General features: G+C 35.3%; 2 protein-coding genes across 2 annotated transcripts in view; one reads left to right on the top strand and one right to left on the bottom strand.

The window, feature by feature from the left end:
• STAB1 (stabilin 1) overlaps positions 1–1,918 on the top strand; it is a 110,874-nt gene extending 108,956 nt beyond the window's left edge. Inside the window, exons 67-69 of the mRNA XM_087708218.1 lie at positions 128–274; positions 693–800; positions 1,277–1,918. Coding sequence (XP_087564344.1) covers positions 128–274; positions 693–800; positions 1,277–1,330 — 309 coding nt within the window. The 3' untranslated portion in view covers positions 1,331–1,918. The remainder of the gene's footprint in view (positions 1–127; positions 275–692; positions 801–1,276) is intronic.
• A 1,621-nt stretch (positions 1,919–3,539) lies between these two features.
• Positions 3,540–22,801, bottom strand: part of NT5DC2 (5'-nucleotidase domain containing 2) — a 32,452-nt gene continuing 13,190 nt past the window's right edge. The window contains exons 6-14 of the mRNA XM_014066762.2: positions 18,963–19,091; positions 18,508–18,568; positions 17,401–17,503; positions 16,211–16,312; positions 13,947–14,028; positions 11,893–11,979; positions 9,412–9,552; positions 9,112–9,176; positions 3,540–5,200 (exon numbers count right to left, since the gene is read on the bottom strand). Coding sequence (XP_013922237.2) covers positions 4,939–5,200; positions 9,112–9,176; positions 9,412–9,552; positions 11,893–11,979; positions 13,947–14,028; positions 16,211–16,312; positions 17,401–17,503; positions 18,508–18,568; positions 18,963–19,091 — 1,032 coding nt within the window. The 3' untranslated portion in view covers positions 3,540–4,938. The remainder of the gene's footprint in view (positions 5,201–9,111; positions 9,177–9,411; positions 9,553–11,892; positions 11,980–13,946; positions 14,029–16,210; positions 16,313–17,400; positions 17,504–18,507; positions 18,569–18,962; positions 19,092–22,801) is intronic.

Here is a 22,801-nt window from a genome sequence, read left to right as displayed (position 1 = left end):
GATTGTTCCTTGCAGATGTTTTGCTATTCTGAACCACACTGGAATTTAATTTGGGGGTCCAAAATGTCATGAAACAGTAATAAATTATCATTAAGATGTGACTTGAAAATAACATTGCTTTTTACAGGTTTTGACTACTGTGAAACCATCTGCTGCTCTGACAATTGGCATAAGCACCGTTTTTGCTATAATTCTGCTCTGTACAACTATCGCTGGATTATCCTATTTCTGCCTCAAAAAGAGAAACCAACTGATCCACTTTCGCTATTTTAGGGTAGGTAAATCCATGCCTCAGCTTTGCTCGTAACTAAAAAAAAAATTAAAAATAATAATTTTGTATTCTTTCAACAGAACTTGGGTAGAAAGAATTCTGTAATTTTTTTTTATAATTTCATTAGTGGTTGTAGAACCTCATCCAAATCAAACGGCACCATTTAATTTTTATTGTTATAACAGCCTTCTCCAGCCATGTCTGCCAGTTCTGTTGGGCTATAACATCTGTAAGTCCTTCCCAACATTAGCAAAAATGAAAGAGTATTAGTATATTAGTATACAACATCTCAAATTAGCTTTAAACTTCCTTGGCTAAATCACTTTGTCTTAGCTCTCTATTCAGGTTTGCTAAAATATGCCGATTCCTTATTACTGTATAGTTTAAAGAACAAAGTCATACTTAATCTGTTTACTTATAGGCTGAGCTAGATGATGATGAACCTTCCTGGCAAGGAAGGAGCCCACACTTAGTATCCATTCCAAATCCTATTTATGGAGCAGATATCTCGATCTATGAGCCATTTGAGGTAAGACAACTAAAACACGAATGTTGACTATTTTCAGATACCAACCCATAATGCAATTGTTATCTACATTGCAACCAAAGCTAGGGATAGCCAAATTGTTCCCATACATGGCACACTCTGTGCAGAAAATGACTACTTTTGAAGGATTCCTTTGTGCAGCCAAATCCACGGTCTCTATCTTCAGCATACTGAGTGGGAGTCACATATTTTAGATGGAATCTTGCTGCAGATGGGAAAAAATGTATTTGAACACGCCATTCCACTTTAGTTCCTCTGACTGTAACCAGAACATATAAAATGTGTTATCTTTTGAATGCACCTATGAAATCCAATATACTGGTAACTGGAGGAACTGGTCATATTCTGTTCTTGGTTTTATTTGCCTGAACTTATGAATTTAGATTATTTATTTAAATTTATATGCCACCTATCTCCATGTTACAGATTAACTGACCATTTTTGTATCTTTGTTTCAGGAGTCTCTCCACAAAGAAGATTTTGTTGATACTGAAGACATTCTTGGAGAATAATAATATGCTGTAATACAAACCAGGATACAAAAATTCCAGAAATTTTGAAGAAACATTTCACATACCTCAATTCTATTCCTTTTAAAGATTATGGGAAGGAATTATGATCGAAAGAGCTATCGGCATTTACAATCCCATAAATCATTTCCATTTTTTTTTTGTTTAGAATCCACTCCCTCATGTTGCATTGCCTCTTTTTAGAGACCTACAGTAATAAGTTCTGAGTGTAACTGTAATATGAATGGAAAGAACTTGAAGATGTATGTAGCATGCACAGAATTCTTTGGATCCTGTCCATGAAACTTCAATTATCTACTTAAGAATGACTCATGAATGTGTCTGGCAAATGGATACTGTGAGAACCCTGTCTGGGCCAATGAAATTTCAGTTCAGATTTAATGAATGAACAAATTAACTTTGAAACTGCACTACTGACCTTACCGGTAAACTGTAGACAGCACATATTTGTAAACATTCTGAATGTTAATGCACTGTAAAGCAATTATTAACATTTTTTACTACTAGGTAAGCATAACTACATCAACATGCTACCAGTAAAGATGCCAATTATCTCTCTTTGCCTTATAATTAGCATTGTTTCTTTCTCTCTTCCCATGAAGAAAACGGAAATATATTAATTGTAAGACTATTCCACAATGAAACAATGTATTATTTTTGTAAAAAATAAATGGTGTTATGCCTAGTAACCAAGCACATCGATATCTCACCCTCGCAACAACAAATATTGTCATTCCAATATCATGTATTTGAACATTCCATTTAGATCAAGTATGGGAAATTACACACACAATTCTGGAAAAGATAAACACAATATTTTATTCAGTGGACAGACACAGGAATCAGAATTAACCATTGTACCCAATTTTGGAAAAACATCAAATTATTTTCCATGTTTTTAATCGCCTATTTCTAAACTATCTAGCTTTTGCTGATCAGCCTTACCTTGAAAAGTAACAGACACTGTCTTTACCAAACAGAGTTTAGGAAGTTCACTGGTATTTTAGGCCTCATCAGTATTTAAAAATGGCAGCTGCCTAGCTCAAGCTACAATACTGCACCATGGTATCCCTACTTTCATCTACCCTGATGCCTCTTTCATGATGCAACTTCTACCTTTTGCTCTCAGTGTTCTTTTAGAGGCAAAATATGGATGTAAAAGTAGTTCATCAATAAAACATTTCCTATGGATTGGAAAAGCTAAGACACAGCCTCAGAGAGAGAAGGAAGAAACAGGTATCTCCAGAGAAAAGTTCCATAAATGCAACCCTAATGATGGCAACATCCATGATCTTTCCTACTATAACAATTTTCTATAGAACAGACACAATTACAGAAAATCATCATATACATTCCTATTTTCCATACGTAACTATGGCAAGTTAGCTTATGTGCACAGTGAGTCTTTCTCCTGAAGTGGCAGTACAAAGTGCAGAAGTCCTAACTTGGATAGGGTGTTAATTTGCCCCAAGTCTTCAAGTTGGTTTGAGGGGTGGATAGAAAAGAAATATCAAATAGCCAACAGCATTCTTAGCAATTTGTCAGTCTTAATATGATCCATATGCTCTAAGACGCTACAATCTTAATCATCACAGTGTTTTTTTTTTAAATTGGGTAGGAGGTAACTTATATGATAATGCTTCAAAAGTTTGAAAAGTAGGCACTTTTTGAAAAACTTTTTAAAAAATTATGTGGAGTACAGTAGCAATAGCAATAGCAATAGCAGTTAGACTTATATACCCCTTCATAGGGCTTTCAGCTCTCTCTAAGCGGTTTACAGAGTCAGCATATTGCCCCCAACAACAATCCGGGTCCTCATTTTACCCACCTCGGAAGGATGGAAGGCTGAGTCAACCCTGAGCCGGTGAGATTTGAACAGCCGAACTGCAGAACTGCAGTCAGCTGAAGTAGCCTGCAGTGCTGCATTTAACCACTGCGCCACCTCGACTCCTCCAGTATACAACATCCAATTTCCAATTTGTAATCATCTTGCATCTAGCATCCAGAAGACCACCCAATGTGACCCTAACATGAAATCACAAACTACAAACATAGTAACTACTCAAAGATTTCTTTGGTTCAGTATCTTGTTGGAATATTCAAGCGTTCTTCCATTCTTTGAAAGCCAATGCCTTGAAAACCATCTCTAGTAAGAATTTGAATAGTTCTAATAATCTAAGTAGCCTTAGTCAATCATTATTTCATTTATAGATATAACTTGAATTATAGCAGCATTTCAGAACCTAACAGGTAAAACCCAACACATAAGTTTGACCTTAATATACACAGTTTCCTAAATCCAGCCTTAAATAAGAGCTTCCAATTCAAGGACATTTCATTCCCAATATGTATCTCTTATATCTGACTGATACAGCAATGGCCCTGACTGGCAATACATGATCAAATGCAGAACAAATAAGAATCCCGCAACACTTACATCTAATCTAAGACATAAGCCTTCTCTAAGGCTTTTAAAAAAAGAGCATCTCTGAATTAAGTTTAAAAGGTCGTGGTAAGTCCCTGCAAATTCTGAAACACAAAACAATTTGGTTTTGATGATTCACCATTCCTAAGAGACCACTATTTTTATACTACATAAGCTTCTGACTTGTTTTCTGATGATTGTTTTAGCTCTTGCTGATATGTGGGCTGTTAGTGATAGAATAGAGGAAAAATCCTTTCCATTATAGTTGGGTAATGACTCTAGCAATCACTATTTTAATCTTTTATTATCCTAGTTATGCATACAATATCTAGAGGACAGGTTAATCTACACATCTATTTATGCTTAGATGTCTAAAAATTCTTATAGATTCAGTAAGTAAATTAGCATTTTATAAAATAGGTTACTCAATTTAAGATAATTTATTCACCTACTGTTACGAAAACCTGCTTTTTTGTATGTTAACTAGGGGTGCTTTAATATATAAATATACATCATCTGATAAACTCAGCATCAGGTGATGGCTTGACTGTGTAAATGAGCCATTACATACTTAATATCACATTAACTGATGTTATCAAATAGTGAATCTGAGTGAGGTCACTTCACACATGAATGAATGAATGTGGTCTAATGGCATATCTGGTTTATACAGACCTGTACTATACTCAATTCGTTAGAAATACATCAGTTAGTATCTTCAAATTTGTAACTGAATGCGAACTGATTGGCGAACTGAATAGGAACTATTTAAATTTCTATTATTTCATATATTGTATATGTGATGTTAGCAAGGATTCATGTGGAAGTTAAATTTTGAATATGTTGTTCTAAAGAGGAAATAGATTTGTAATCTCTATAGCCAGAATCACTACAACCCGACCAACATGTCTAACCCTTCTGAGCACACAAAGACAGCTGTGACTAAATTACAGATGCCAAATTTAAAACTTATTCTTAGAAAATAATCAAGCATGGTTAATATAATTTACCACCAGGATTTCAGATGTAAAATTTGTGTCACCTTTCTATTCATTTATCTCAGGTACCTTACTATTGCTCAGAAAAGAGGCACAACAATGATCAAAAAGTAGCAGCACTCCCCTGAAAGTAAGCTAAGATTCTACTATGCACGTCATAATCCCTTTTATCGAATGTGCACCATTTCTTCTAAGAATGGAGTCTTCATGCAACCTGTGCAGAGCTGATCCATCCAAAGAGGAGCTTCATGCTGTAGAGGCGTTCGGCGAGGATAAAATGTAAAATTCACATCATAGTTCAGTAGGCAACTAATGGATGCCATGTAAATATCAGAAAAACGAATCAGTCTTCGAGAAAAGTAGGTTGGGTTGTGGAAGGTTCGAAAAATGCTACCGAACTGGGGGTTAAACAGGTTCTTTGCAAGTGACCTGAAAGGAAAGAAGTGGGTATAATAGAGTTAGATAGAGAACCTTGGAGAGGAATAGAAAAGAATATAGAAAATGTACTGATATTACAGAAGCATTCCATAATGAGCCACCTTATCCTGCTACCTCCAGAAGAGAAAGAATGTGTACCATAAAAGTTGGTCTCTAGCTTTGGTTGAATGATCAGCTAGTTCCATCCCAATTGTGCATTTTTTCTCTTTCTGACTATCTTAGAAAATGGTTTGTTTTGGGACTTCCTGGGAGGAGCCTGCTGGTGGTGGCAGCAAAAAAATCAGCTGCCTCCGAATTCCTGGCTACGTACCTGTTTAGAGGATCTTCCATCTGACATCTTATCAGGTTTTCTTATCCTTCAGGCAAGAAGGAAAGAAGAAATTGTTTTGCTGGCAAATGCTCTTCGATTTTTGCAGCTTTTGTGCTTGCAGGGAAAGGGGGGCTAGCCCAAGGCAGAACGGCTGTCCGTGCTGGGAATTTCAAACTGCCTTGTGCAGGACAAAGTAGGTCTCCCCCACTCAGTTCAAAGTTTTGTTTGATTTAATCTTATCACGAGCTGAATCCGTTTCCGTGGACAATAATTGTTTATCAACATTTTAGCTTCTTTTCTTTTTCTCCTCCGAAAAATTATTTACTTAGAGGCTTTTAAAATGGCGCCGAGCAGGCTGGTTTCTCCGGTAATAATGAACACTTTTTGTTAATTCTCACAAGAATTCAAAACAAAAGAGATTGCTTATCATATGTTTTGGTTTCACAATAGGCCAGCAGAAGCTTTTTAATTAGTTTCATTTCTACAAGAATTTTACTCCTTCATTAACTTTGCTTATCTGGAAGTTAAATGGTGATGAATCTGCTGAACGGTCTTGTTACAATGTTTACTCACTGAAAGTTTTGCCAAGCCTTAAACTTCAAAATAAAAGGGGAACTCAGCCTCTTTACTTAAAGCTGCATATTCAGGCAATAGAGTTTTATTAACTGCAGGCAGATAAATTTTGAAATGGCTTCAAAACCAAATATTAACTTGAAGTCGTAAATTTTTTTCTTATTACTATTCAAAATACCAGCTTCAATTTTGTAAAAGGCTTTCTTATCCAGCTGCGTTACAAGATGGCGATTTTATAGCTTCTGCGTTTGATATATGACACACTCAATCAGCTCTATTCTCCTGAAGACTTCTCCTTATTAACTGTTAAAAGTCTATAAATAGTATCCCATTTAAAACCGAGGGGAGCAGAGACTTTGTTTGTTTGCTTGTTTGTTTGTGCGTTTTTTATAATGGCTCCCAAATCGAAGCAGTCTAAGCGTTTCCTTAATAATACATCTCAAGAAATTGTTACAAAATCGCTGCCCTTGCCTCCCACACCCTCTACTGGAGATCTCTTAATGCAAGAATTTCTTTTTGAAACCCTTAAAGAGTTCAGACAGGAAATTAAACAACTTTTATCGGACTTATATGATAAACTGGATGCCAAGATTGCTCAAACAAGGGAAGATATGATCGGAGTTATGACTGTTATGATAGACTATGTTTCTGAAATGGAGGACAAATTGGAACTTTTGGAAAAAGCTAATTCTAATTTGACATCTAAAATTCAAACGTTACAACAGGAAGTTGAAAATGCTCAAAAACAACTCGTTATGATAAATTACAATAAGACTGCGTTTGCAATAAGAGTCAGAGGATTGCGTGAAAAGGAACAGGAGAATTTGAAACAGACCTTTTTTGAGGCTTTCAGACGTTCGGTGGGAAGTCCGGGATTTAACTTTGATTGGCAGATTCAAAAAATTTATCGCCAGAACTCGTGTGTAGCAAAACAACGACAGCTTCCGAGGGACATAATTATATACTTCACCACAAGAGAATCCAGAAATGCGATAATACAGAAGTTCTACAATAACAGGCTGCGAATCGATGGACAGGACTTGATTGTTTTTAAAGAAATACCATCTTAAATATTAAGAGCAAGGAGAGACTACACTTTCTTAACTGAAAAACTCAGAGATTCTCAGATACAATATAAATGGGAAGTGCCATTTGGTATCACAGTCACATTTGAGAACCAAAAATATCGTCTCAATTCTGTGTGCGAAGCCCGAGATTTTTACTACAAAACTCTGAAGGCGGGACTTCCTGATTCACCCGGACTTGGAGAAAGACAAGGAGAAGGAGAAGATAAGTAGCGGGACACGTGGCTACAAGGCGGAGGGTGTTGCTTTCCCCTTCTGGAAGGGCAGAAGAGTAAAGAATAAAGATCCAGCTATGCCTTTAAAATACTTCTTAAATTTTTAATCTGAATAAAATTTCAGGACTCCTGTCTGGTATAAAATGACAAAGCTGTATACCGATGAAGAGATATTGAGACTGAAAGAAGCGGTGCTGAATTTGGACATATATTGTATGGGACTTATATAAGACTTGTTTGAATCTTAATTTAAACTGCGCATGATCTATTCTTTGGGGCGAGGAGAGCGGAGATCGTAGTTTTCTTGGATTGTGGTTTGAGATGAATGGAGTCGGGTGGCGTGGGGTAGATGAAAGGGTAGTGAAAGTTCAATTAGATTACCTTGATCCAGAATGTAAGCTGATTTTTGTATAAATTGTTATTTGAATACAAGGTTAAGAAAGAGAGAGAGTCTACATGAGGGTGGAGTAAATATGAGAGGAGCAATGGATGAGGATAAAATATATATGCGGACACGGGTAAAGGCAGGATGGGAGGTATAAAATTTATATGCGGAATCTTAAACATTTATATGTTTAAGATTTTAAAAATAATGAGAAGCTGAGTTTAATGTTAGAGAGTTTATTGACTTCTCTTTCTTGGGGGGGGGGGTTCCCCCCTTTTTTTCTTTTTATTATTCTTTTCTTTTTTGTTCTTTATTTTATTTTTATTTTTTTGTAACTTCTAATCTATTTGGTTTCAATATACTCCAGACTTTGCTTGATAAAGAACGATGCCGGGAATGGGATCTGGGAAGTCGGAAGGGGATCAGGGAGGGGGGTTCAGGGGGTGGGTGGGGGGGAGGGTGGAAATATAGACTCAATTTTCAGAACAATGAATGCACTTGGATACTGTTGCTTTTTTCTTTTTTTTCTTTTTTTTTTCTTTTCTTCTTTCTTCTCCTTTTATTTTTCTTTTGTTTTAGTACAAAACAAATAGACCAATGAATACTAGAAATACACCGAAGCGAGGTGTAGAGGGAAAGAAGAGGGGGGAATTAAGAGGGAGTGAGAAGGGAATGTAAGGAGGGTGAGATGGTGGGAAGGGGAGAAAGGAATGGCTGAGGGGGAGGGGAAGTAGAAGAGGGGATTGTTGGAAGGGAGAAATGAAAGTTGGAGGGATAGAAGGAAGGGTGTATGTAGGATAGAAGTGTTATGAGTTGTTTATTGCTTCTTCTTTTTAACTGCACAGTATTTAAGTGATTGTATAAAGGAAAAGGAAAATGTAATAAAAGATTAATCTTGAAAAAAAAATGGTTTGTTTCTTCTTTAGAGCACAAGAAAAAAAAAGAAATAGGACAAAATCAGGAGATACGGTGAGCTTTTAAAAAGTGAAGCATAAAGAAATTCAAAAATTTTAAGAGAAAATATGATTCCGGGAAAAAGCAAACAAACAAAAGTGAGCCACGAGGAAAAGTAAAATCAAAGAAATAAAAAAACAAATCTTTATCAAAGCCAAAAATGAGAAATCCAGAAGTTCCAAACCTGCAAATTCTTTATCTTTCCAGAACATAAAACTGTTTCACAATATAAACATATTTTACAGGGCACCAATTAAAAAGTTGTAACACTATGTTACTTAAAACAGAACATTAGGCTTGCAATTTGTAAAGCATGTATTTTAAACCATTCCTAGAATATTTCACAAATAAAAGAACATATCATAACCAAGATAGCTCACCTAATCTCCTGTCGCTCTTTCATCCACTCCAAAAGCACTTGCTTTGACTCTGCATCTTGATACATCTAAAATAAAAGAAGAAAATTAAAGCAAAAGACCAGTGACTGAACAATGCTGTTTCTAAAGATGAGGTTTCTAAAAGAAAAAAAAGCCTCACATATTCCAATATTTGCAGAAAACATTTCAGAATACAACACAATCAAGAAAGCCTATCTAAGAACTGTGCTTAATCTAATTGAAGGAAATGACAACTATGCAGTGATGCCCATGTACTACTTAATCTAGCTCAGTCTATTTTACCTGCATTCTCTCCAGAAGTCCTGTAAGAGCTTGCTGCCAGGTCAAAGAGTGCATATATTGTTCTGTATTGATGATTCGTATTTCTGTTTCTAATTCTGGAACTATGGCACCTGTCCTCCAACCGTGACGTAGCATGAGGTCCTTAAACAGAAGAGGAGAAAGACAGTGGAGTGACTTACTGACTTAACATCCTGTGAGTCAGCCTCATAGAAAAAGCCTTCAGTAGCTCACTTATATAGTTTCCTTTTGCATAATGAGGCACATCAATAGCAATAGCAGTTAGACTTATATACCACTTCATAGGGCTTTCAGCCCTCTCTAAGCGGTTTACAGAGTCAGCATATCGCCCCCACAGTCTGGGTCCTCATGTTACCCACCTCGGAAGGATGGAAGGCTGAGTCAACCTTGAGCCGGTGAGATTTGAACCGCTGAACTGCAGATAGCAGTCAGCTGAAGTGGCCTGCAGTACTGCACCCTAGCCACTGAGCCACCTCGGATCATAAAGGGCGGGGGACACATTTTTCATCCAGTTTACAAAAATAGCCCTGTCTGCTTATTTGAAGCATTTATTTCTTGTCCAATGCAATCAGAAAGATACCTATTTATAAATCTATACATAAACCTCTGGGTTTTCCCTAAGTTACTAGCCTTGTTAAGTATGATAATCGTATGGCAATTTTGGATTTTGAACCTGGAATGACCCTCCAGGATAGGAATGCATTGGCCCCACTTCTAAAAAAACAACAACCCTAAAACAATCTGTTCAAGAATTGCAAAATGAGTTGCCTCCTCCTTTTTCATTTTTACATTTTAATAAAGAGAAAAACCCCTAATAATGCAGAATGTTTAAAAACCAATATTCCTTGAGAACTCCTTTAAGATTTTGAGTACTTAACAGTAAAAAAATATATGGCTAAAGGGTGGTTTTAGCTTAATAGTATTAACAGACTGTTCTGTAAAAATGCCTGATGTTGCTGTACTGTTTCTAAAACAGCATCAAAAGGAAATTAATTAACCAGGCACAATAACAGCACACATTTGCAGAAAAGTTGCCTGCACTTAAACAGGCATTGTCTAAATCAATATTTCAAGTGGTTGACATCCCAAGGCCTGTTTTCTTTGTTGTGTGATTAGCAAAAAATATCCAAATGAAATATCAAAGTGGTTTTCATAAAACACAATACATGTCTAAAATTATGACACCAAATATCTAACAAAGAAGCCAATGTTATCATTGAATAAAAATTAAATAAAGCAGTACTCTGAAGAGATTTCATAATAGTGGCATACGTCCCAATAAGGGTGTGCAGATAGCTATCCATCCTCCCTTCAGTTTGAAAAGATACTGTATCTTCAAAACTGTGAATCTTTAGTTTCAAAATTTATGGTGAACTGCTGGTGCACATGGCTTCTTCCATGTTTCTTTTTTTAGCTGTAGCATCCTTCATTTTCATGTCCCCACCCTACCTCCCCAAACTAAATCTGACAATAAAGAATGCTGTGGCATTGCTGTCATAAGAGATGAGAGCTGGACATCACAACAAAATATTTCATTTCTACATTGTGTGCTGAAATTTCTATAAATCAACATTCCATTTACATATGAGGATGAATCCTGATGGAGAATTAATTGGGACAGAAATGTTTGTCTTCTCAGATAAAATAGATGATAGATAGATAGATAGATAGATAGATAGATAGATAGATAGATAGATAGATAGATAGATAGATAGATATGATATAGGGGCAATAAAGATATAGATAGAAAGAGAAAAAGAAAGAAAGATATAGATAGTAGATAGATAGATAGATAGATAGATAGATAGATAGATAGATAGATAGATAGATAGATAGATAGACAGACAGATATAGATAGAAAGGTACAGAGATACAGATACAGAGATACAGATAGATAGATATATAGATAGAGATAGATAGAGAAATAGAAAGTTAGTTATATATATATATATATATATATATATATATATATATATATATATATATATATATATATATATATATATATATATATATATATATATATATATATATCGAGATAGACAGAGAGAGAGAGAACGAGAGAGAAAGAGAGAGAGATCACACAATTTTGATTTTAAAATAAGAAAACTGTTACAAACAGGTTAAGGAATTATTATTTTAAAAAAATATGTTACTATACATAGGTGCTTAGGATGAAAAAGTATTCAAAAGAATACAACCTAGAGAAATAAAACTTTTAAACTCTATTTTGGTTTTTAAAACTTGGTTAAAACGGAACTGTGTAATACAATTTAACGGGTTATGGATACTGCAAAATGACAAGCTCTAAGATCTGGATATTTTCCATTCTATATCTTGATAAACAACACTGATTAATCCAATAAGCACAAAACAAACCCTTTGTGTCTCCGTAGCAGACACAGAACATTAAGTGACACTGACGTCGGCTGATTAAAAAAAAGAGGGGTTTGCAGAACTTACTGCAAGGTCACTGTACAAATGGTCACCAAAATAAAGGACCTTGGACCCACGCCAGCCTGTTAGCCGCAGAAAATCAAACAGATTGCCCTGAAATGTAGAAAAAAGAAAGAAAGTGAGAATAAACCGAATATCCAGTTCCTTTAAAGCAAAGGAAAACATTGCATGCTTGGCTTGAAAAGGTCAAGAAAATACATTTCTTAGCACTTTGATTTTTCTACAGAGCAAAGGAAAAACATTTCTTCATCATGGGCTGCTTATTTAAAAATGGCTAGAGATAGAGGCTTAAGGAGTTCTCACGGGAACGTGAATCAAATGAGAGAAAATGGGAATTCCTTAAAACCAAGCTTATAATCCTATCATTTGTATAAATGATTACTGTATTTTTTTCCTTACACAATCAGAAAAACACACACTACTAGATGTCTAAAACAATTTATTGCAGCTCTAATGGGAAAACTTTAAATCCCCTCCCCAAATAATGTTATAAATTAAGCCACTGCTTCAGTAAATAAACTGAAAAACCGTGATAGTTTGTTACCTACCGAATTTGTGCTGAAATATTGTTTTAAACTTGATATCCCGAATCTAGGTCCTATTGAAATATTTCATGCCTCAAAGCAAGGGTTTTCAAAGCAAGATATACATTTGTTTTGGTAAGGATTGCTGCAGACCCGTTATTTCATAGGTCAACCTTTCTATGAACAATTTAGTCTCCCTCTACTAGGTATTAAAAATGGGAAACCAAGTCAAGTTTTCTCTTTTATTATTATTGACATAACACATTCGACGTAAGTCTGAAACCATCATGGTCATGCTTGAAGCTCTCTGTCTCTGTTTAACTCTCTAATCAAAAGACATTTTTGTGCTTGATACAAAACAAAGGACCATTATGCCAATTTCAGTGGAAATGTTAACCGGACGTAAGTATCAATTACCCACGGTCTCAGTGATCTGAAAATGCTAATTTGTTGACTTCCACATTACAGTCTCTTATACAGGAACAAAAATAAAGATACAGGCCAAAATAATTTCAAAAACTGAAAATTATCTGCTCATGTATAAGCTCACATATGGTATGAATCCATAAAGTAGTTTCTAGTTTCCCAGCCTCATTCCCAGAGGGTTCCCATTTGCAAATACGTCATTTCTTCATATTTTGCCTTTATTATACGTATATCTGAATAATGTCACAGTCATTGGCCTGGATCCCATACGAGATTCCCATGGAAAGAAGGTCTTATTCCAGCTATGGAAGGCTTCTGATTCAATGAGATTCAACAGAAGGCAAAGAAGGCAACCTTTGTTAATTAAACCTCTCTGCATCCTATGCTGTGCAAAACTGACTTCAGAGTTGATGAATCGCTATAAGAGTCAAAGAGATGTCTAAAATGGAAATCCGTTGATGGAAAATTCTGAGCATGTCTCTATGAATGTGAGTGATTCTTGCTCGCTGAATAAAAGCAAGATTCAAACCCCTGTTCAATTAGCATGAAATCACTGTGTTCCAAATTATATGGCTTCAGCAATAAAATGTTCCCAGGGTTTGGTTTAAATTAGCATTCCAGTTCAAAATAAGTCCTGAAGTTCTGAAAGTATATTACTAACAAATTTTCATTATCATCTTCCAAATAATAACAATCTTCTCACCACTTTTCAGGATTATATAAATTCCCAGGAGAAAGAAAATAGGAAACTGACTATTAAATCTACAAAGAAAACATAAAACAGTTTCTTTTTGAGGGAAAAAAATGGAGACAGAATAATCTTAAAATAACAGGTGTGGATATGAATTGGAAAAACAGTTAATTGTCCAGCACAGACCACACATTATTTAACTTTTGCCATATCAATATCTCAATTGTTCAATTTTAACATTGGGAGATGCTAACAATTTAAAAGAAAGAACACATGGAGTAGAACAGAACATTAAGTTATTAGAAAGGAAAGTAACAAAAATTATTTTTCATGGTTATCATTATATTTGAAACTAACTCCAGAAAGTCAGCATTATTAAATACCCCATGAAGTAAAGACAAATCGTTAGGTAATTTTACCTGTTTATAGATTTTCCCCTTTTCCAGTTTGTTAATTTTGTCCCAGTGAAGAGAACCTTCTTCGTCCATTTTTCTGAAAGGTCTTCAAAAAGGCAAAACATTGACGTTATAGGCTTCACTACAAAAATGCTACAAGAAAAGTTTTTAAACTGCAAATGAAAAGAATTTCAAGTAGATTACTTTAGCTACTAAAATTAATACATAAATAACAAGTAATACATCGATGAAATAAAATAGAAAGGCTTGTACAGGCAGTCCTCAACTTACAACAGTTCATTTAGGGACTGTTGAAAGTTACAGCATCACTGAAAAATGTGACATATGACCATTTTTCACACTTACGACCGCTGCAGCATCCCCATGGTAACATGATCAAAATTCAGGTGCTTGGCAAGTGGTTCATATTTATGACCGTTGTAGTGTCCCAGGGTCGTGTGATCAGCTTTTGCGACCTTCTGACAAGCAAAGTCCATGGGGAATCCAGACTCACTTAACAACCATGATACTAACTTAACAACTGCAGTGATTCACTTAACAACTCTGGCAAGAAAAGTCATGAAGTGGGGCAAACCCACTTAACAAATTTTGGGCTCAATTTTAGTCGTCACTCGAGGACTACCTGCACTGAGATCATCATGTAAACCAAATTTACTGAAAAAATGTGTTAAATAAAGCAAATTAGGAAAGCTGAGGCCCATGCATATATTGTTATACTTATCTTACCCCATATTCTAACTTCTGGAGCTTGTCACAAACCAATATTTCACAGAGACTTTAAGATGTGTGGCCTCCAACTCCCAGATTTCATTTTAAAGCTGATGGGATCGAGAAACACTGCCCTAACTTGTACTGTGAATGTTGATTTCCAACTATTTTTAAACAGGAAACCCACAAACAGGGTAAGCCTAAACCTAAATTGTTACCTAGAAGAAGAAACAACTTTACCACCCAGAACTCAGGAAAAAACAAAAATAACCTGAAAGAAACCTAAGAACACCAGCTCTGGTGATATAATAAAGAGTTTTACCCAGTGTATGTTTTCATCCCATTGCTGCAAACTTTCAATTTTACAAGTGATTAAATATGACCCTGGGACACCAAAAGACAGTCTACTCCTAGTTTAATTAATGTCATAATATACATGAAATTTCACAAAATGAATTTTGAGAGTCATGTATAAAACAAGGTACTTTAAACATTTTGGAAATAGATCAAGCTCAAAACAATTCTTGTGCTCAAAATAGCAGTTCCACACTCAAAGCAAGACTTTGTGAAATTTCACATTTCAAACACTACATACTTGACACTGCACTACATGCATGCACACATGCACACTCACTCACATTCATATACACACACACACCCAAAAGAAAGAATATGCAGACACATAAATGAATGACAAACAGAATAGCTTGAATTTTCTCTAATTTCTTTTGCTCAGTGTCTATCCTTATACAGGGTAATGAAGCCTCAACATCAGTTGTACGGTGGTCTAGAGGTGAAGACACTCGCCTCCCACTCATAAGCTTGAGAGTTCAATCTTAGGCAGCAGCAGATGTTTCTCTATCAGGGTGCAAAAAAAAAAATCTGCTGGGAACTCTGTGTAGGCATTAGGAAAGGCATGTGGCCAGTAAATGCTCAGCTCCACTCAGTCGTCCTGACTTCACCCCAAAGCAAAGGATTAAAGTGTCATTTAAAAAATCATATGCTTACACACAATCTGGAAGACAGTTTTAGAAGTGTGACCTAATCTGGCAAGACTTTTAATTGTACATAATAACTTGGCATCTACTCCTTAAAATTGTTTCACTTGCAAAATTAATTCCTCTCTCCCACAATATGGTGCTAGGATAATATTCATGGCATGGCACCATGATATGATGAAATTCTCAGTCATATAGAAATAGATAGATAGATAGATAGATAGATAGATAGATAGATAGATAGATAGATAGATAGATAGATAGATAGATAGATAGATAGATAGAGATAGATAGATAGATAAATAGAGAGAGATAGAGATAGAGATAGAGATAGAGAGATAGATAGAGAGATAGATAGAGAGACAGAGAGATAGATAGATAGATAGATAGATAGATAGATAGATAGATAGATAGATAGATAGATAGATAGTTAGTTAGTTAGTTAGTTAGTTAGTTAGTTAGTTAGTGGGCAAACTTAGCACTTTATTAAGTTTGTTTCTCCGTGTGTTGCGTATATATACATATCTCCATGGATGCATGTAATACAACCAATATACTTACTTTCGCTTATCAGTAAAGAAACTGGGCTTATCTGCTTGCACAATGACCATGTCAAAAAGGTCCTGCCAGTTTTTGCCAACCATGTATTTCATCCCTTTGTCGCTATAGGCAAATAGGGGGAAAATGTAAGTAACTCCAGTGCTTCACTTTCTTAAGCAAAATAGTAGCTACTCTCAAGAGTTCCTTCATACAGTATTTCTGATTATATGTCATTTAGTACACAAAGCAAGGAGCACAGTACCTAACTAACTTTGTTAGCTGGTAAGAATATGTGGCTTTTCATCAACTTGGGGATTAGTGGAGAATGGCATCTTGGCCCCAGTGTAAAGCTTAACTTTATAAGCATTTGGAAGGCCTTGTTCCCAGAAGTTTCTTAGGCAAAGTTCAAAGCCTCCTCCGTTTTCTGGGATTAGAAAATGAGGTACCACTAGTGGATTTGACCTATGCAGCCAGAATTTGCTATCAGCCCCGCTGTATATAATGGCCATCAACAACACTGAGACTCTCATAGGGATTACTTAAAGCAATTTGTAGGATTATAGACAACTAAGGAATGCAGGCACTGAACAAATACAGCCTTTGATTTGATGCATGTTTGGAGTTGTTGTCCTACCATCAGATAAAATAAAGAATGTTTTTTATGTCTCTAAACACTCCTATAACATTTACTAAGAACAACATTGTTTTATAGTTCTCATTTTTTTACAACTGTTCCAAAACCTCTAAGAATGTGAGGCGGTATCATCTTATGAGAAGTAGGATATTGGGTATTCCAGAATATTAGAGACATAGCAATAATATTATAGACAAAATAATAGCTCTTTCCAGTTTTTTTTAATATGAAACTTTAATTAAAGAGAGGGAAGGCTAACTGAGATATGAAAAACACATAGAGACCTAACATTATAGCACAGTATGGCCTTAGTATGCTACAATGTTGAATCTTTGGGAAGTAAAGGATTCAACTTTATCATTTTTTTAAAGTACCGTACATCTTTACAATTGTGAGAATTAAATTTTGAGTCAGGCTTGTATGAGAATGTGTAAAAATATTAACAGGTCACCAAACCGTATGATGCTATTAAGATAAGCTATTTTTACTGAATATTTTCAGTCCTCGTATTTCTTTCTTAATGTCTGCACATGACTGAGAATTTTATCAAGATGAATGCATGCAAGTTAATACTTACACAAAACTAAAAGGACTGTTTGTGATGAGAAAGAGTTTTTTATTGTTGTTAACCAGCCTATTTAAGACAGCGTATGTTTCATCTCCATGAAGAATATATTTCTCTGCAAGAAACAGGTGAAGCTAAGCATAGTATAAACATTTGTATATTACGATGGTGAAAGATGCAATTTAGTTGCATTTCACCTGGTGATAATGAAATAATTCATCTACAGAAAGCATGGGAGATCTCCAAAGAAGGAAGGCCCTCAACCCCCCCCCCCCCCAATCTCTGCTCTTAACTCACATTTCTTTTGCCAAGCAGAAAGTGACAATTAGATGATGTAAAATAATTGTGGGCAGCGTAAGAATGAAATTTCAGGAATTGACATCTCAGATGCTAAAATATTGCATGTGGGATGAGGCAATCCATCTCTTGAACTAGATTTGATTGCTCACATCTGTTCTGAACCACAGGAAGGGATCCATTGGGTGCAGGGCCTTTCTAATCTTCAACATCTAAACCAATTATGGTTAAAAACATTACCCACATAGCAATAGCAATAGCACTTAGAATTATATACTGCTTTACAGCGGTTTTCAGAGTCAGCATATTGCCCCCAACTACTTGGGTCCTCATTTTACCACCTCGGAAGGAGGGAAGGCTGAGTCAACCTTGAACCTGGTGAGATTTGAATTGCCAAATTGCAGGCAGCCAGCAGGCAGCAGAAGTAGTCTGCAGTACTGCAATCTAACCACTGCACCACTATGGCTCATAACGTAGTTATTGGATGAAAACATTTTATACATAGATTGCAATGTACAGTAATTCTGTTAGGGAGAAAAGAAGCTGCTTCTTTCTCTCACTTACCTAACTCTTTCTGTAAAGACATTAACAAATCAAATAATTGCGTAGAAACATCTTTGTGAGCATGGATACAAATGCTAATAAGTATACACAAGGTGAAGAAAAGAAGAGGTTTGTTGTTTTGATTCTACCTCTTGGTGGAATACAGATCTGTATTGATTAGCCGCAAGATAATATACATAAAATTTCACTACCCTGATCTAAAACCATTATGTATGGTACTCATTAATATTCACAATTAAAAGATAGGCCTTCACTGACCCATGTCCTTTTCAATCCATTTGTACATCATTCCTTTCACATGGACATCTTTAATGGCATCCTAAAATTGGAAAGAGAAATTAGGTGTTGGTTTCCTTGGTGTTGTGTGTTGTTACAAAGCTACCAAAAAGACCAGTCCAAACAATATTTATTAGGCTCATGTGATTAAAATGCTAGTCCGTGTTTGAGGCCCGAGTCCCACTTGTGATGGGGTTAGGTTTCATCATTCACCCAGTACTTGCAAGCACAAGTAGATAGATAGATACCACTTAAGTGGACACATTAATGGGGACATGAAAGGGGTACCCAACTGGGCATCCCCCAGGAACAGTGAGGTCACCAGCTAATCCTTTCAACACAGAAAGCACCTTGATGTTTCTGACATGAATTCGAGCAAACAATATTAATTCATTATTATTTTTTCATCTTTTATGTTCTAGAAGAATTATACTTACACTTATGTCCTTGAAAAGATGAACTTGGTCATACTCAATATTACGAGTCATGAAATAATCAGTCACTGATGAAAGTAGGGTCATTTCAGGAAGAGAGAAAATGTCCATAAATTGTTTAATCGATGGACCCTACTTAGAAAAACAAAATATTATTACTATTGAAAAAAAACTAGATGTTGAATTGTGAGGTAGACAACAAAACTTGATGTTGTTAAAGATAACTGTTCTCCCTTGTAAAATTAATGTATAAATACCACATTGGTTTTTTTTACAGCAGAGCAAAATATATTCTTTGCTTTGTTGTTTGTTTAGAATCAGCCCCAGCAGCATTCCATTCATAAATAAGAATTTAAATAAGCCATGCTTATGAAATCCTCATAAAATTAGATAACCCAAGAATGAGGTATTTTTGAATATACAATACTGGAAACTTGACACATGTTTTTCTATTAGAAACATAAGATACTTTCAAAACTATTTTTTCTTTCAGCAAAACTCAGGCCTGATTTAAAGAATATGTGATTTCTGTTTGCTTTAAACTGTTATTTCATCTTTTTATATTGGGGAATAATTAGAAATAGTCAAACTGCATACATGAATAGCTTAAAAAAGAAACTATATCAAGTTCCATGAATTAATTGCCCAGAAAGCTCATTCATTAAAGGTTTAGAAGATTAAACTATGTTCCCTGTCATTAAACTCCAAACTCCAAAGCTAATTTTGGATCCATAAAATTTTTGGTTATTATATTATTCGTACTGCTTTTTGCATCTGTTCCCGCAACAAATAATTTTAATACCATAGTATGCCTAATATACAACTTAGTATGTCTAATATATTTCTGAAGTAAATTAGTCAATAACTATGAAACAGTATAATATTATACATATCCAGAAAACTCTTTACTAAATTGTAAAAAAATCTTTAAATGCCTACAATGTTAGTTGCCAGCCTTCTTACTTAGAGTTGAAAGCTTAAAATAATTATAATACAAAAAAGCATCTTCCCAGGACTTATACTTTTGGTTATTGAAAATAATTTTAAATGATCTTAGAACTAGCATTGCCCAAGAAATGAAAAACACATTTGGATTGGAATGCAGAAAAAAATCAGCACCTTCAAAATATTCCACCAACCTTTCCTGCTGGCTATTTTCCAATGGAACAAAAAAATAGCTCAACTTTTCCATGTTTCAGTGGAACAAAACTTAAAACATGTTGAGCTCTGGCCTGAGAACAAATGAGAATTTGGAAAAAAAAATACCTTGCACTTTATTTTTCACCTTACAAGAACAGGTGAGGTAATTTGTTCTTTCTGACTTCTATCAGCTAGTCAACCAACAGAAATAATGACCAATGGAGTTTAAAAAAATATTTTTAAACATTAAAATATAAAGCATTTTAAAATCTAAATGGTAAAATCTAAATTAGAATATAAAGCATTTGAAACAGCAATTAGTTAGTTAGAAATGATATAAGAATCCAGAATTCTCTGGATTTTCCAGAGGCTGTTCAAATAAATCCTGAGACACTATTTAGCTGGGTAAGAAAAACTACTAGACAAATGCCACAAAGCAACTAGATAATTTTTTTTTGGTACATAGTAGGATGAAACTAGATGATTGTTCTGTCAACTGAGAGCAAATTCCTTTTTATGTCCTCTGTGATTTAAATCCCAGACTTCTTTTTCCTGCCTTTCCCAGGCTTAACAGATATCCTGCTTTATGTTTCTCAGGCTAAGCTGCTAATATAACCAACATGCTTGCTTTGGGAAACTCTGGCTCTCTACTTCATTCCCACATTGGGTCAGCACATTAACAAGACAAAAGAATTAATGCCATCACTGTTATATTTTTTTCCCTAAGCCAAAAGGCGCTGCTAATTGAGAAAATAAACATACCAGTCAGCCAGTCACATTCCTATAGTTTTAATCTTGAGACAGTAATTGCAAGCGTTCTGAACTCAGAATAAACTTGGCATTTTCAAAAATGTCAGTTTCTTGTTTTATGACTGTTTACTGGGTTGCTTCCTTCCCCCAGTCCAAAACCTTTTCTAGCCTCACCAATCCATTCTGCAGGATCGCTCATATTGAATTTGCATAAATGCACAAATTACTAATGCAATGATTTGCTTAGTTAGATGAGCTTTGAAGAGCCAAGGTGGTGCAGTGGGTAGAGTGCAGTACTGCAGGCCACTTCAGCTGACTGTTATCTGCAGTTCAGTGGTTCCAATCTCACCGGCTCAGGGTTGACTCAGCCCTCCATCCTTCCGAGGTGGGTGAAATGAGGACCGAGACTGTGGGGGCGATATGCTGACTCTGTAAACCGCTTAGAGAGGGCTGAAAGCCCTATGAAGTGGTATATAAGTTTAACTACTATTGCTATTGCTTTGTGGGGGAGGAGGTATATGCACATTTTTACAATCACCAGTCACTTGGTTTGCTGGGTTTTGAAATGTTTGTGACTTTGTTCCTAAGATTTGTGCAATGATTGCTGTTTTCATTTAGGTGGCCGATGTCTACCTGATTCATTTAATTCATTTAATAATTGAATAAATATGAATTAATGAAGCATTTAATTTTAATATTAAATGCTTTAATGTTTCTAACTATTGTTTTTGTGATGTTGTAAGCCACCAGAGTCATTTAACAGTGAGATGGCAGCATATAAATTTAATAAATAAATAAAATTCTGGTTTTTCCCACTTGTAATGACAGCCAAATGTTAGTTACATTGACAACCATATATCCATATTGCTGATAGCTATCAAACCTGGCTTGACTTATTATGATTGTCTGTAAATCCCTGAATTTATCTTTGGCCAAAAGAAAACAGGGAGATAAGAAATCTGTGTGCTTCATGTAAAAATAAATTAACCAACAAAATGTTACCTTCCAGCTCCCACCCATCATTCTTTTTACAAAGTACATCCATACAAAACATCATACCATCCTATGATTTATATACTTTATAACCCACAATTTAACATTCTGTAATGATAAAATATTTGAGCAAGCAAATATTAAAAATACTTTTTAACAAAGCTTTTGTCATGTAATCACAATCACTTTCGTGGTGTTTTACATGAACACTTCAGATTAGTGTCTTGCATTTGGACATTTCCATATTGTTTCTATTATACATAGTCCTCACCATACAGCTATTCATTTAGTGACTGTTTGAATTACAACATCACTGAAAAAGTGACTTATGACCTTTTTTCACACTTATGACCATTGCAGCATCCTATGGTGATATGATCAAAATTTAGATGCTTGGCAACTGGCATATATTTATGATGGCTGCAGTGTCTTGGGCTTATGTGATCGCTTTTGCAACCTTCTGATAAACAAAGTTCAATGGAGAAGTGAGATTCATTTAAGAACTGTGTTACTAACTTAACTGCAGTGATTCACTTAACAACTATGGCTAGAATGGCCATGAAATACTTGGTAAACTAGAAAAATGTGAGGTAGACAGCATCACCACCAGATGGATTTGTAGCTGGCTGACAAACTGTACTCAAAGAGGAGTCTTTAATGGTATTACATCTACATGGAGGGAAGTAAGTAGCGAGGTACCACAAGGTTCTGTCTTAGGCGCAGTATCCCTCAATAAATGACTTAGACGAGGGAATAGAAAGGGGAACTCATCAAATTTGCAGATGACACTAAGTGGACCATAATAGCCAATACCCCAGAAGACAAGCTCAGTATCCAAAAAGATCTTGATGGGCTTGAACAAGGGGTCCTATCTAACAACATGAAATTTAATGTGGATAAAAGCAAGGTTTTACACCTATGCAGGAAAAAAACCAGAGGTACAAGTACAGATTAGGTGT

Source organism: Thamnophis sirtalis, unplaced genomic scaffold (genome assembly GCF_051295495.1).
Source record: "Thamnophis sirtalis isolate CommonGarterSnake01/CBP01778 unplaced genomic scaffold, rThaSir2_p1.2 scaffold_3, whole genome shotgun sequence".
In the NCBI taxonomy this organism is placed as follows: domain Eukaryota; kingdom Metazoa; phylum Chordata; class Lepidosauria; order Squamata; family Natricidae; genus Thamnophis; species Thamnophis sirtalis.
Note: the sequence above shows the minus strand (reverse complement) of the source record. Positions and strands in the feature narration are given on the sequence as shown.